General features: G+C 35.8%; 1 protein-coding gene across 1 annotated transcript in view; it reads right to left on the bottom strand.

Moving 5' to 3' along the window:
* Epha6 (Eph receptor A6) overlaps window positions 1–16,674 on the bottom strand; it is a 962,116-nt gene that overhangs the window by 389,658 nt on the left and 555,784 nt on the right. Inside the window, 1 exon segment of the mRNA NM_001419529.1 lies at window positions 2,817–2,979. Coding sequence (NP_001406458.1) covers window positions 2,817–2,979 — 163 coding nt within the window.

The following is a 16,674-nucleotide window of genomic DNA, read 5'->3' as shown; positions in this document are numbered from 1 at the left end:
TAAGGACATTGACAAGTTTGAGGTAATTCACATTCTCTGAAGGTTCATTCATCAAAATGAACTGCACTTGTTAGTATTTTGGGGGCATTATATCACTTTATTTTAATTTTGAAAAATAACTAATTATCATCTGCACCGTGGTTCTATATGTATTTCAAGAATCCACATAAGATATTTACTATTTTCCTCTTTCTTACTATTATTTTTCTAATTTTGTTAACTCTATCATAACAGCAGTATAAGGGGATCAAGCACTGTATATAACCAGTCCAGTATAAAATTGGTAAGCAATAAGTGCCAATAGTGACAAAATATTAGATATATGCATAATACAGAGCTAGCTTACTACCAAAAAATAATGTTACTATGTATGCAACTAAACAGATACTTACTTATCAATCAATACCTATTATTAATCTATCATCATTATCTCTCCATATATGTATGTAACAATGTTGTTCTTGAAAAGGAGGAAAGAAAGCTACCAAGCTAGTTCAAGTAAGCTATTTTATAGTCTACCAACTGTAATTAATAGTCTTTATATCTGTTAGATACTTTCTACTAGCATATTTTAATGATGCAGGAGTGAATAAATGAATGAGTATATAAGTGAAGTCATTGACCTTGAAGAACAAGAGATATTACTATGACTATTCTTTGGCTATTACTATCATTTAGAGGACAATATTCATTAATTGTTAAGAGCATCATTATAATTTTGAAATAGAACTAATCCATTCTTTATTTTTTTGTTTTTTGTTATTAAACTATAGCCTGAACATAGTAAAATAGATACAGCTAGAGAGAATGAATAGTAAACTATTCTGATTGCTTAAAAAAAATTGAAACAGGCCATTAAATGAGAGAGGCTAATCCCCCCCCCCCATTCTCTATGAGTGGATTATAAAGTTAGTTAATTAAATGGAAGACACAAGGGAGAACTTAGTAATAAAGTTGACATCATAATAGTTCATATACTACTTGAGAAACTAAAGCTATAAAAATTTACACATGAGCTAGGAGAAGATGAAGAGGCAGAGACAGATGCTATCAACTGGGGTGCATATTATCATATTATTAAATTATGGCAAACTTGCACCCATTCTACCAGGACATTGTTCACTCAGTTCTCTTCTGGGCATAAACAATATGCTTTGAAATGCAATTTTGAGCCAATACAATGAAAAATGTGCCTTTATATGAGCTTTCTTTTTGCTGTAAATTGAGTAGAAACCGTTTCACATACCCAAACTCCAGGTTTAGACAAATGTTTTTTGAATTCTTCTCAGAATCTTTGTCTTTTTAAGGGTCTAATCAAGGTCACTTTCATACTGGGAACACAGCATTCACTGTCTTCCTCTGCTATTGTTAGCCAGTTCCAGGGCTTTTATCTATTACCTTCACCGCCTACTATACAATTATGGATGCTGCTAATTATGTTTCTAAAAAAGGGATGGTGCTGTTCGAATTAAAGGAAATAATTTGTACAAAATGTTTAGTGTAGAATTATGCACATGCCTGGTGTTAAGCCAGCCCTAATTCAAAGTCTTCAATATTTAGTGGCTTAAGAATCTGTAACATTCTGTTACATGACCAAATATAAACTTCGGTGCAGAAGAAGAAAGATTTTAAGAGAAAGATCAAGTTAATCAATAAAGAAGAATACTTAGGATGTAGACATTTAATATTGTGATAGTCATTAAAGCTATTAAGAATACATTTTATCTATCACCAAGTACAGCAGCACAATGAAATCAATATAAAGTTATTCAAAGATGTGTCCCTGTAACATTCTATTGACCATCTTTCCCTAACTACTTGTCATGCATCAGGTAAGCATATGTGCTCGAAAATAATGTGTAAAGTACCTAAAACACATGCTCTGTGTGAAGCTCCGAATGATACAGGAGTATATTGAAGAGCTACGGACATTTATGTACTCGTGGTTTACCATTCAGAGACTTAGAAGAAAATGTAAATTTGAATTAAAAATATCGGACTGGTTGCACGTGACAAAGGTGATATGAATGCCTCCAATTCTGAACAGAGAGGTCATAAAGGCTCCTAGGAGGAGGTAGGACTATTTGTGGAAACAGCAGACATTACAGAACAGTATAAGAAGTGCTTGATACTTCAGGCAATTCTTGAGTGACTAGACATGGATGGCAATGTTGGTCCCTCTCTAGTACCTTAAAAAGATGAAAGAATAATGGATCTTTGTATTCAATCCTATATCTGGGTTGATAACTAATAGATCTTAATATGGTTGTTATGCATCAGTCTTTCTCTGCTTTTGGTTTTCAGTATGCTGAATGGGGGAAATAATGTGAGTTTATCACAAAGCCCATGCCTCTATATTTAATCTTGTAATGTACACATTGGTAGAATGTGTCTCCTGGCCACTGTGACAACAAGCCAAACATCCATATTTTGCACTGAGTGTTGAAATCATTTGTTCAGGGCTTTATGTCTCCCCAGTTTTAATTAGTATTGTAGTATGATGCCAGGGTTGGTGAACAATCAGACTCACACCGTTCATTAAGATGCTGTGTAATAGCATGACTGATAAATTCTGTATAACAGGATATATTTGTGACACATTATGACTGTTTGAGAGCGAGGCATTTCAGAAGGTATTTATTGATTAACATTAAAATAGTAAGTTGAATGACAGTGTGGGTATTCATATGAAGCGTACCCAATTTGGAAGGGTCTGTTAGAAATCGGGTCACCTGGTTTTATACTCTGATATCTACTAGAATAGTCCTAAATTGGCATTTTTTAATTTTAGCAGTACATCATCAAGTGAAACTTACTTTCGTCTCCTGTTTCAAATTCAAACTTCTGACTGTAGCCACTGTATCCTGTCGCAGTCCTCACTCGGATATGAAATATGTACGTGGTGGCTGGCTTGAGGCCTGTGATGATGACACTTGGGGCCTTGGACCTCGTGGAGGAATAGGTGAGCTGTTCATGCTCCTAGGGACAGAAAACAGGAGAAAGGAAATGAGGCAGTGTGACCCTACCCTTTCCTAGAGACGGTCCCCAGGAAAACTAGTGTAAGCATGGGTTTCCACAATTTAGCACTTAGTCGATCAGCATTATATATATGCTGTGTCTGATTTGGGAAATTATCAATAGGATGGTTACCTATATTGACTATACTTGGACGTTGGTGATTTAGACTAGACTTTGACTCTAACTGGGCTGTGAACATGTCTCAACAGAATAGCAGCTTCATCATCAAAATGGACACACTGGATTAGACACATCAGTATTAGTTCTGGGAATCATGAATTTATTAAACAATATTTCCACCCAATGATATTGTATCCCAAAATGCCCTGGGTATCTGTGGGTTGACCTATGGGTGAGGTAAAAAATATAGTTTGAAATCATTCGGTAGCAATTAATTGATTCTATTTATAACTTTGATCTCCCAGAAGTTATCATTAATATGTGAACTTTAATAAATAAAACCATGAGACTTTTCTCCCCATGAGATGCTGGATTCCACTTTTAGACATGTGCAACATACATAGTGATTGAAATGGGCTTCAAGATGTGCCCTTAAAACAGCAATGACAAAAGAAAGGCAGGGAAGACTCATGGCACCCATTGAAGACTGGCCTGGAGGGATGTGTGGTTGTGTTTCCTGGTTTTACGCTTAACTACTTCACCACATTACTCGGGGTTACTTTAGCTCTCTGAGCGACCTGGAGATCCTCGTCCTGTATGTAGCTGCTCTTGCTCATTCCATCAGAACTGAATTGTTCCTTTTACCTCTCTCTGGAAGGGGCTGTTCATAAGACCATGGTGGTGGGGGTGAACTAAACTTTTATTGTTGTGGGGTTACAAAGTTTTCCTTTAAGAACTCATAGTTTAATAAGACATCCAAAATGGATTGTAAAATGCAAACTACCCTACAAACTTGCATTCTGAACTGTTCAGGTCCTGACATGATGGCTTCTGTGGGCAGATTCACATCATACTCATATGGTATGTTGTAGTCAGGATGCTGGCCCACTGAAACTACTGCGTAAAATTATCTTCAGTTGTACATATAGGAAGCTTAAATGAATTTGGGGCTCAGATTAGGTTATCTCATGTATATGTAACTACCCCAAAATTGAAAAAAATCTATAAATTAAATACCCAAGAATATTAGAAAAAAAGTGTGAATCTATATTTTTTACAAATAATTTTTCTCAATGCAAAGATCAACCTAGGTCAACAGGTTCTGAAGCGAATTCTTTTAAGTCTAAATGTAAAAATCCTGTTGAGGGAAGGATGAAGCTTTTCAGGGTCTCTAATCAAATGACTCATTTGATGCTTAATCCTGTCTGTATTGTCAGGATCTCATTTCGGGTTGGCCTGGAAACTACTATTTTTTAAGAGACTTTCTAGACTAAGAAAAGATTATAAAAATCCACATTGCTACAGATACAAAAGAATGTGTCAAGTTCCCTGTACTTGAGGGTTCTGACTTAAGGTTTAAAATTATGACAATGATTTCTCTTATGGTGCTTTGGAAAAAGAAGTTCTTAACAGAAGACTCACCATTAAACATATGGCTTTGTTTTACATAACCTTACATAATATATAGTGTCTGAACTTCATATAACATGTATTTACCTCAGTCTCTCTCTATATATGTATATGTATATGATATATGTATGTGATGTATATGTATATGTATGTGTATATATCTCTGTGTATGTGTGTGTATCAATGGTGGAATCAAATCTTACATCTCTATTTTGAATTATGAGAATGACTAAAGTATAGCAGTATTATCAGTGATAAAGAATGCAACTTTGGGAAAAATATATATGAATTTGCAATTTTGAGAGTAGAAATTAAATAGACACTACACTTGATCTTAGTCAAAAGGCCGAGAAGTGATAGAAATTAAATAGAAATCTATGTATCCAGTATAAGAGTCAAGGAAACGAAACCAGGTCTATAAAATATTGATGAATATAATCATCCACTATGAACTGAAAGCAGGCATCAGCTTATGTCAAGATATGTGTAATAAAAATACATGGCATAGAAAAATAGAAATATACCTTTTAACCTTATTGTTTCAAGTAGAAATTTAAGTTTATTAACATTTTTTTAATCTCATGTGCAGGAAAAAATATTCTATCTTTGTTATAATTTGCTGCCCTAGAGAAGTTATGCTGTGCCTTCAATGCTGCCTTATCATATGAAATGATGACTATTGGAAGAATTGGAAAGCAGTTAAAAATGCTCAAGTCCTATTCTCTGACTCAGATGGTATCGAATGGAAATTTTACTCTTAAATGCGGCCGAACAATTATATACTGTCTTCACTGCTTTACAAATACACAGTGCAATAGTAATTTCCTATTTAGTAAGTTACAGAGTCAAGGATGCCTACTGTAGGTAGATTTTCTGTGTCTGACATGCATGTAGTATTTGTAGTTACATCTCTAATATAAACATTGTCAGGCAGGAAGTGTGGTTAACTCCTGACCAGCTACACAGTAGTTGCCCATTCTCACATATTGTCATTTACTTGCTCACCACAGAGGAGAGCTCCTGGAAGATGACATTTTCTCTTGGTAGCTTTAAACTCCTGGGAAATGAAGTCAGCTTTTATCTACTTCAAGCATAGTACATTACTGTGGTTTTAGAATATTGGCTAACTGGTCTTTTGCTGACATAGATGTTCCAAATGTAAATAGCTGTCATGAGGTAGAAACCATCCAGCACATGAGCTAGGTCCCTTGCCTGTCTCAGCAAGAGCGACTGGAAATATGCTTGAAGGCATCATTTGCAGGTGCTTTTCTAGAGTGCAGCAGGTGCTTTCCTAGAGTGCAGCAGGTGCTTTTCTAGAGCGCAGCAGGTGCTTTTCTAGAGTGCAGCAGGTGCTTTCCTAGAGAGCAGCAGGTGCTTTTCTAGAGTGCAGCAGGTGCTTTTCTAGGGTGCAGCAGGTGCTTTTCTAGGGTGCAGCAGGTGCTTTTCTAGAGTGCAGCAGGTGCTTTTCTAGAGTGCATCATTGTTAATCAGGATTGTTAGTTTTATGGCATGAATGTTGACTTTGCTGAGAGTTTTATTTGTTTATTTTTTCTTAGGCTATAGAACTTTTTCCTATTAGTTAACTTACTTATTCATGTTATTATTCACGTTACATCCCGATTCACAGCCCACCCTCCCATGTCTCCACAAACACAAACCCATCCTTCTCCTTCTCCCCTGAGAAGAGGGAAGCCCCTCCTGGGTACCAACCCACCCAGGCACCTCAAGTCACTTAGTGGGATTAGACATAATCTCTGCCACTGAGGCCAGACCTTTATTTCACTGTTCTTAAAATTATAATTTCTCATGTTTTCTCTGTAGTAAAAATTTCCTGATCATTCTTTTCCAAGTAATGGTCATTTGTTACTCTTTTCTCCCTTTTATTGTGAATTATTTTTCTCAGGAGATATATCCTGATCATAGCTTCCCCTCCTTCTCTTCCACTCAGTTCCTCCCCAACATCTCTCCCACTGGGACCCACACCCTTTCTGTCTCTCATTAGAAAGCATCATGCTTCTAAGATGTAATAATAAAGCATAATATAATAAAACAAAACAAGAGAAGATAAACCAAAACTAACACAGTGGAATTGGACAAAACAAACAAACAAACAAACAAACAAACAAACAGGAGCAGAGCCTGGGGGAAGGCCCAAGAAATGAATTCAGACACAAACATGCTCTTCTTCTACCCTCAGAAATGCTATAAAACACTAAGCTACAAGACATATGCAGATGACCTGTAGGGTAAAGAGACAAGCCCTGTCATGACTTTGTGAGACAAGGAACCCACAAAATTCATCTACTGTTGGGCATGCCACCTACCCCTAAGAGTAGCTTTTCTCCTCAATGAAACTTCCTTGCAGGAAGTTAAGTTTTCATTTGCAAGTAGTTATCAATGGGAGTTTGCTTCTGGGTTAGGGATGGGGGCATGGGATCATGGCTCCTTTTAGCTTTAGAACCCAATCTGGTGCAGATGTGTACAGGCCTCGTGCATGTTGCCTGCCTCAGTCTCCATGAATACACATATGCATTTATCATGTGGCTTAGACCACACACTTTGTGTCCTCCCCACTTCTCCCTCCTTTTCTATCTCCTTTCTCTTCCACTGGGTTCCCTGGTCCCTGACGGGGGAAGGGTTGATTGAGACATCCCATTTAGGGGTTAGTGTTTGAAAGTCTCTCAGTCTCTGCATAATGTCTGTCTGTGGGTCTCTGTGTTTGTTCTCATCTGCTTCTCTGATGTTGGCTGAGCAAGACACTAATGAATGAGTGTAGCAGAATGTCATTAGTTATCATTTTATTGCTATTTTTTCCCCTAGGACTCTGGTTATCTAGTTTCAGGTTTGTGGTCACCCAAGCAGTGTTGGGTATGGGCTCCATCTTATGGAGTGAGCTCTTAAGTCACTTTGTGACTCCCAGAACATTCCTAATTTTACTGTCTTTTTGTAATTTCCAGAGGTTTGAAGTAACATGTAGACATTTTTCCTCTCAATTTTGCATCTTGCCTACATGATTTAATATCTGCTTACACCACATGCCATCATTTCCCCTCTATCTACTTTGCTTATGGTAATTGTCTTGTAACTTATGTTTTAAACTTAGCTATTACTACATGTTTCAAACATATAGGTCCTCCCTCTGTTTGTTTTCACAATTTTATAATAAATACATTAGCTATACTCAATAAATACTTTTCCTAATTTCCCAAGAGAACTTCAAGATACACTTTCCTGCAGATCTGAGATTATTGCTTGTAAACTGCTCTAGATATAGAATTTATCCAACCTATACCTAAGAACTGATCTCAATTTGTGGCAGTGGCATTGAACTCTGGTCAGTGTATAGGATGTTCATAGCTCACGGCACTGCCAGTCATGGAGTGGTGCATGTTGGTTAGATGCAGTTTTACAGCATCTCCTTGAATGAACACAGAAAAAAGCACCAAATTTGGGCAAAACACAGTAGCAATGAATATTAATACTGTGTTATGAGCAACAGTCCGTAGAATAAAATATACACATGGTGTCTGCTCTTAGTGAAGAGGAAAAAATTCAGAATAAAATAGTATGGCTATATTGTTATTCAATATGCACATTAGGACACTGTTAAATAGCACATTTACTTATAGTTCTCTAAAGGTTTTAGCATTTATTTACAATATCTTCCTATAGGAGGAGTTTGGAGTTCAAATTGCCTCTTCTCAGGTGCTAGTAGCAAAGGCTTTATTGGGAATGCAGTCTTATTGTTACACTGGACCCTCTGTCTTCGTAAAACATCAGATGTAGCTTTATCCCTGAAGGTGGGAACTTTATATGATAACTAAAAGAACACTTATTAGAGCCTGATGTAGCATAAAATTTAACCTGAAACTGAACGAAAGACAGGGCTTCCAGTGTTGATTCACTCTCTCTGCATTTCTGTACAATCAGACAACACATCCTGGCTCAGTGGAAGGCAAGCTCTGGGTTAGACTACTCCAGTTTTGTATTTGGTGTTGACTCTGCTTCTGTAGCATTCCTTGGTAAGACTTCCGTTTACTCTTATGTGAACACATTCATCCTGCAACGTGCAATGATCTCTCATTCATCCTTTGCAGAGTTCTGGGATACTCCAATCTGAGAAGCCAGCACTGACAGGGTTCCTACAGCTGGTTTGCTTTCTCTTAACGTATTTGGATCTAATCAGATTTCTAAGAGATATCACCTGTGTAATTTAAATTTTGAATTATAAATTAGCTAGATTCACTAGATGTTAATACCTTTTTCTACAGTTACAGAAAAATAAAATGAATGTACTATAAATGCTTAGTGGACTCTCACTTTATAACCAGTTAGTTCTTGTTAAGAATACAGCGTAATACTTTTAAATAAATTTTTTAAAGTATAAATTAGCTAGAGCCACTAGTTAACAATAATGCTTTTTTTCTACAGACTTACAGAAATGAAGATGTCAGTGTTCATAGGGACATGATTTATATAGTATTTTAAAACTGCCAGTATGTTTTTACACATTCTTTAGTCCTCATAATAATTTTCTGAAACAATAAAAGTGATAATTTTTGAAACATGCTTTGAGATTTTTCCTATCTTAACGTTAATACTATAGTATTAAAAGAAGTTCTACTTCTTTTAGTTATATACCTTCTCAAGAGCCATAGAATTATAACTAGACATATTACGACAGCATCCTGTTTGGCTTTCAGTTTCCTCTTGGATTTAATTAGAATGTCAATACTCTGGAGATCTATAGACTCTGAGTGTACTCCATCTCTAAGACTTTGGTAGCATTGCACCAAACGAGTGGAGTGGGTGCACTATCAGAAGGTGTAGCATCTCTGTCAAATAGGAATCATCATAAAAGGGCATGTGTCATAAGGCACTATTTCTATTCTTGTGTCAGTTTGTTTTTATTAGATCTAAGCATTACTTTATGCATCCTTTAAAGTACTCTGGAGAAGAAGAATTTATTCTACCCAGAATAATCAATACAGTATATTGAAAATGTCTTTCTAAATCATAACCTAGTTATTTCCCAGAATAACCCCAATAGTTTGTGTAGAATATGGGCAGCATTTCTGCTAACACTGAACTACAGGAAACCACCATTTCACTCTTGCTAGTCAGGACTTTCTACTGAGAGATTTGTAGAGATTCAACTAGGAAAACATTAGAATTAATTAATAGAATCAACTTAGATTATCTAAAATACAACTTTAAGTTTACATATGCAGTAGGAAATAAAAAAAATTCTGCTCATCAGATACAGAATCTACAACTGTTTAACTATATAACAAAAAAGAACAAGACCCTGTTCTCACATCTTCAATATTTTACTGTATTAGAAATGTATTTTTCTTTTATGCAAGAATACAAACATATTGAATGAGATATATATAGTAATGATCAAAACGAAAGCATAACTCTAGCTTTGTATTTACTAGAACAACATTAAATTGTGTTGTTAATGCAACTGTGTCTGATTTAGCCACTTGCTAGGACATCAGCCTGTGTTCTTTTGTGCTAACATTCAGTTATGCTAATAAAAAATTTATCTTCTGTTAACTTGACTTAGGTTTTCCTTTTCAATGTACTATAAATGTTTAGTAAACTCTTATTTTATTCCTACAGTAAAACTAACCTGTTAGTACTCATTAATACATAGCATTATACTTTTAAATAAAATAAACATTTTGAATTTAATGATACTTTAACTAAAAATTTAATCCATATTTATAAGTGACCTTCTAAGCTTTTTTCTATTACTGATATCTGCTTATGACATATGGGTTTTGTTATAAATATATGTGAAACTTTCTTACATTGAAATGTTCAAGAATGATGTCATCATGAGAATCATACATTCCTTGGTAAGGTGACTGAAATTAGAAATCCTGGTGGTAGATGTTTGAGCAGTTCCATGTGTACTCCAAGTACCCCAGCAGAAGGGGATAGACATGGCTGACTGTCTTAGAGACAGGAGCATGTTAAAAGGAGTATAAAATTTTTCTACTAAGTGATTGACTCTATAATCGAGAGCCACAGAGAAAAGTACTTCCACTTCCTGGTTTCTTCCCTTGCTTAGCTTCAGAGATCCGACTCTGCCTGCATTCTGCATGTTGGCCATCATATTAATTCATAGACAGTTTTTCTAGCTACCAAACAGCAGCAGCAGCAGCAGCAGCAGCAGCAGCAGCAGCAGCAGCAGCAACAACAACAACAGCAGCAATAACCTGCTTACTTTTCTCTCATTGTTTAAACTGTGTAAGTTCCTAGCTTTAAGAGAAAATGGGGGAAGGGGTCAGTTAATTGTAACTAGGTAGGGGGTAGAGTGCTCTTTAATGGTTGGTTTTTTGTTTTGTTTTGTTTTTGTTTTTGTTCTTTTGCTATGACAAAATTTTTAAATATGTACAAGTAAGAAAACTGTAGAAGTAGTTATTTTAAATGCACACACAATTCCTGGCTATAGTGGAGAAGTTCCATTGAATGTTCTGTAGCTGTAATTACTACAATCTTGATTGCCCCCTCCATTGTTCCAAAGCAGGAGGGCAGAAATCACTGAGAAACACATCCATGACTTTTTTACATATATTTCTTTCAATATGTATCGCGATTCATGTAAAATGAAATCACATGAAATCCTAGTATTGTAATTGTTTAATTATAGGAACTGACTTATTGATCTTAAATCATATATTAAAAATGTATATGTAAAAATGAGTGTTAAATTTTTCTGTTAGTGATATTGTTAAGTTTTTATAGTATGACTTTACAAAATACTAGTATTAGGAATGTACCAGTGAGGTCAGTCCATACACGAAGTTGGGGTATGTACACCTATCTCAAGGGCCCAAATCTGATGTAAGGATAAACTTAAAATGTAAAAGTCATTATAGAACCCAATACCTAATATAGCTGTGTTATTTTAAGAGCACTTGTCCACGATGAGTCAAAGTTAAATTACTATAAAAGCATTTATACTTATACTATTTCAAACGGGACACCTAGGATCAGAGTGGAGCAGCTGTCATGACACTATGCAAGTATGAATGAAGAAATGATTTTATTGCTGTACAATCTACCTTTAAATGCTTAACTTATTAAAAGTTATTCATACAGCAATCTAAAATTAGGTGTCAACTAATGATAACTCAAGTGAGACATGAAAATAATAACATTCTTTACTCATATTTCCTCACAACTGAGAGCAGGAGAGGAGGTCCTCCTTAGGGAGGAGAACACCCATTGGTTTTTCTGTGCCAGATGGGCAGCCCTGACAGCTTACATACAAGTAACATTACATGAGCTCAACAGGTTATATTTAGGAATGTGCATGCATGTGCAAACACATATTAACATAAAGTAACAGTAGATGACAAAAGAAGCTATGACATTAAAGGAAAGGGAGGAGTTGTATGTAGTAGGGTGTGTGGAGAGGAAGGGAGAGGAGAAATGTTATAATTAAAATACAATCTCAGAAACCAACAATGGCAAAACATAAATGATATGCAATCAAGTAACCAATTAGTTTTCTTTGGAATATTGTGAAAAATAGCAAGGACTTTTCCTTACATTTTTTTTTTTAAAGATTTACTTATTATGTGTACAGCCTTCCACCTGCATGTACACATGCAGGCCAGAAGAGGGCACCAGATCCCATTACAGATGGTTGTGAGCCACCATGTGGTTGCTGGGAATTGAACTCATGACCTCTGGAAGAACAGATAGTGCTCTTAACCACTGAGCCATCTCTCCAGCCCCTTCCTCACAAAATTTAAAAATTCGTATTTATGCCAACATGTTGGTGCACAACAAGCACTTGGGGACAGGGGCAGGTAAATCTGTATGAGTTTCAGGCCAGCCAGTGCTATGGGGGGACCCTCTTTTAAAGAAAGAAAGAAAGAAAGAAAGAGAGAGAGAGAGAGAGGGAGGGAGGAAGGGAGGGAGGGAGGGAAGGAAGGAAATAAATTATTTTTGAAACCTCACAGTACGTGTTCTTTTTTTTTTAAGGTTGTCTTTTACAATACATGTTCTTAATATTTTTTCAACTTAAACTTTTCCACTGATTTCAGTTTTACCTAACTTTCGTATTGATGGGATATTGATTTGTCTTCTGCCCTGTATTACACATATTTATGAAGACATCTAAATGCACATATACTTACTTGTTCACAAAAATGTTCCTTCACTGAAAAATTTTTTACTACAATATTAACAGCATATTATGGATAAAAACAAATTTAAACCTATTTATTTATTTATTTTTAGGTTATTGTACAATTACAACATTTCTCCCATCTCCTTCCTATCCTTGCTCCAAATGCTCCTATATTGCCCTTCCTGCCCTCCTTCAAATTTAGGGCTTCCTTTCTTTTTTTTCTTTTTCTTTATTTACTAATGATTATTTTATGCATGGATGTGTGAGTGTGTGAGGGGGTGGGTATGTGTGTGTGTACACATAAATTCCTAAATACATTCTATCACTTTGCACAATGTTGCTTGTATGTATGTTTTCAGGGTTGACTTTTTGGTACTGGGCAACCAGTTGCTGTGCTCCTCCCTGGGAAGACGAATCCTCCCTCTCCTAGCTTTTTTTGAATTACATATGGTTCTTTGTGTTGGGTTGAAGATTGGAGGCATTTCCTATTGTTTGTGGAGGGCTGAGATATTTTTCAGTCTTAAAGATTTGAATTTTTTACTAGCATTTTATAATGAAAATATACATGATAATAAATGTGCTGATACCCAAAGCAGGAGTAAACATATAAAAGAATAAAACATTTAAATAATTCACATATATTAGACTATTGAGGATGAATGAAATGATTTCATGTGAAAATAGAAATTTCAAAAGAAAATTAACTGCTGTAAGAATATTTGAGGACTGCACTAAATTTTAACTAAATATGCTAAAAGTTTAGGAATTTCTGCAGACAGTAGTAGTTGAGGTCAGATTGTAAAATAGCTACATAAAAACCAGATAAAAGAATTTTATTATAAAATTAGCATAAGTTAGCAATAAGTGTCAAGTAGAAGAAATACAGTAAGCATCTTTAGAAACGTTAACATGCATATCTCCAATTTCTCACGTGTGTTACAGCAAATGTCAAAGGAAACATTTTTAAAGTCAAATCAATGTAACAATGTGGCAAATGGAGTGGTCTTTTCTTTAATTCTACCAAACCATGGGATGTACTTTTTTTTTTTTTAGTGCAAAGCTAGAGGAAATAGTAGGTCTGAGAAAAGAGCAGTTCTGTTTGTTATACTAGTGCCGACAGGATAGAAACAAACCATACTGGAAAATAGAATGCATGTCTGTAAATTAAATAAACAGCAGCACTGGACTCTAAGGTCTAGGTTTCTGTTTCTAGAAGTGTTAAAGTAATATAAGATGGGTAAACTTATACCAGGGTGTGAGCGAGCAGTAGTGGAATATGAGAAATACTTGAAAAAGAGTCTCTGTTGAATGACAGTATGATTTGTTTATACAGACCATTGCATCTTTCTAAATCAAATACATTGCATGTGACATACTTCTCACATTAAAGAGGAACGTAGAAATTTATAGAGATGCAAGCATGGGAAATTTTTAGCATTATTTACTTTTGCATGTGTCTATGGTGTGTAGACATACAGGTGGAAGTTGTGTGTGTGTGTGTGTGTGTGTGTGTGTGTGTGAGAGAGAGAGAGAGAGAGAGAGAGAGAGAGAGAGAGACAGAGAGAGAGACAGAGACAGAGAGAGACAGAGAGAGACAGAGAGAGAGACAGAGAGAGTGCCTGATTGAGGATAGCCTGAAGGGTTCTGTTCTCACCTTCCACAATGTGGGTTCAAGAGGCTGAACTGAGGCTTGGCATCACCATACTTGATGTCAGATGCCTTTACCTTCTGAGCCATCTTGCCATACCCCCATCCTACACAATTTTCCAGCATCCACGCTGAAGTCCCAGCAGAGATTACAGTTCCCAAATCACCGACTCACCATTTCAAGAAACAAATTTATAAATTATAACTTAAAGCCATAGTTTTGGGGATTGTAGATTTGGACTTACCGTGTAGTAGTAGAGAAATATAATATATATTGTATCAATGTTTCTTAGTCCACAATTTTAATGTGGTATGCTCAGTGATCACATAGATTTTTTAATTTCTACATTTGTTCATGATATTTTGTCTTAACAGTAGAAAAGTTTAATCAGCTGGACTGGACCGGTTGTGGTGTAAACCTTTGATCCCAGTACTTGTGATACAGAGGCAAGTGGATGTCTTAGTTCAAGACAGGACTTGTCTATAAAGCAAGCTTATTTTTTTTAATTTTATTTTTTGGATATTTTATGCAAGTTTATTTTTATTGGATATCTTACTTATTTACATTTCAAATGTTATTCTCTTTCCCAGTTTCCTCTCCAGAACTCCTCTATCCCATTCTCCCTCCCCCTGCTTCTATGGGAAAGCCAGGTCTACACACAGAAACCCAGTCTCAAAGACCACTTACCCCCTTCAGATAAAGTGTTTAATGAATTTTAGTGTAGGAATTTTGTAAGAGTTGATGTTGTTTTGGTTTGAAACAAGAAACTATGTTTGTTAAAACAAATCAATTAAAAGTGCAAACAGAGCAAAACTTTTCACTTTAACTTTCATACGTGCTTTCTCTGCTGAACCCAAGGAGCCCTCCCAACTGAGAATCCTCACACCTACTCTATGAAGTAGGCTATGTACAGGACACAACTGAGGTGTGGGGTGTCTACATTAATTGTCAAGCTAACTTGGGAGTTCCTGCTGGTTGGGCTGAGATGTTAACATCACCTCAACTCCAGATTGCATGCTATCATTTATTATCTTATGTAGTTTCTTACATCACATAATATAAAAAGGCCAGATGCCACTAAGAAGCTTTATATATGCAATGCTCTTGTTTCATATTGACTTTTCTTAATTCTTACTGTATTATATATTATTATGCAATGATATTGTTATTGCATAAATGCAAGAAACAATTGAATGTGTTTCCTATATAGAAGTAGTTTAGACCCTGAGACATGATATATGGACCTCTGATTTTGAAAGAACTTGTGTCTATAAAAGTTTAAGTACTTTATATTTTGTCAGAATTCCATATGATTTGCAGCTATTGTTAAAAGCTCCTAGCTGCAGAAACTGCACACCACTTTGTTTCATTTTTAACCATAGAAGCCAAAGGACTCATGTTTGGGATAAAATTGCTATCTGTTATATCTTCTCTGCAGTTACATCCTTAGTTTGTTCATGCTCATCCTTGAAGACAAATCAAATGGAACAGGACAAAACCAAATTGTTCATTATTCTGTTTCATTTTTTTCTTCATTGTAGTGTAGGAAGATCCCCAGGCCAAAGATGACGAGAGGATGTGCTTCCCAGTTTGTGATTGAGATTTCTAAGTTTGTGACAGTTTTCAACAGAACCTTCTATGTGTGCCCACAAATGTAGTGACCTTTATAACTGAAGTATTGTAATAGAATTTCAAGAAACAAGCTCCCTTTCTGTGGCTTAAGCATGCCTTCTTATGATTGAGTAAATGTGTATCCGGATAAGGAATGAGTGTAAATCCTTGGCCTCAGCCATCTTATTTTACTACATCAAATGTTAACATACATGAAGTGATTCCAAATGGGACCATGTTCAAATGCAAGACAGATTATCACTGCAGCTGTTAATAGGATCACAGAGATGTCCAAGCCAATAATGGAAACATTTGTTGCACAGGATAAGACAAATTTTAATAGTGGACTATATTTTTGAGTAAGTGGATAAGACTGCATTAATCACTCAGTAAATCGTTCTCTGAGAACTACAGAAGCTTTTATCTTGTTACTTTCTGTCCCAAAATTTAGGATAGGTTAGCCAAGTGCCCAGGTGTCTGATCCTTTGGGGCATGGAATCTATATGTAAATATGATTTCAATGTTAAGGGATCACTTAAGGTGGTAGAATATTTTAAAAAGGCAATTTAAGGTTTCAGGTCAATAAACTTTACCTGTGGGCATGAACCCTTGATAATAAATACCACTTTCATTAATAGAATGGCATAACCCTCGGATATTCTATATTTCAAGAGCCAATGACTGCATGCCTGACAGCTGCCTTTTTCAGCCA

Source organism: Rattus norvegicus, chromosome 11 (assembly GCF_021556685.1).
Source record: "Rattus norvegicus strain SHRSP/BbbUtx chromosome 11, alternate assembly SHRSP_T2T, whole genome shotgun sequence".
NCBI lineage: Eukaryota > Metazoa > Chordata > Mammalia > Rodentia > Muridae > Rattus > Rattus norvegicus.
The sequence above is the reverse complement of the archived record's forward strand: the minus strand, read 5'-3'. Positions and strand labels throughout refer to the sequence as shown.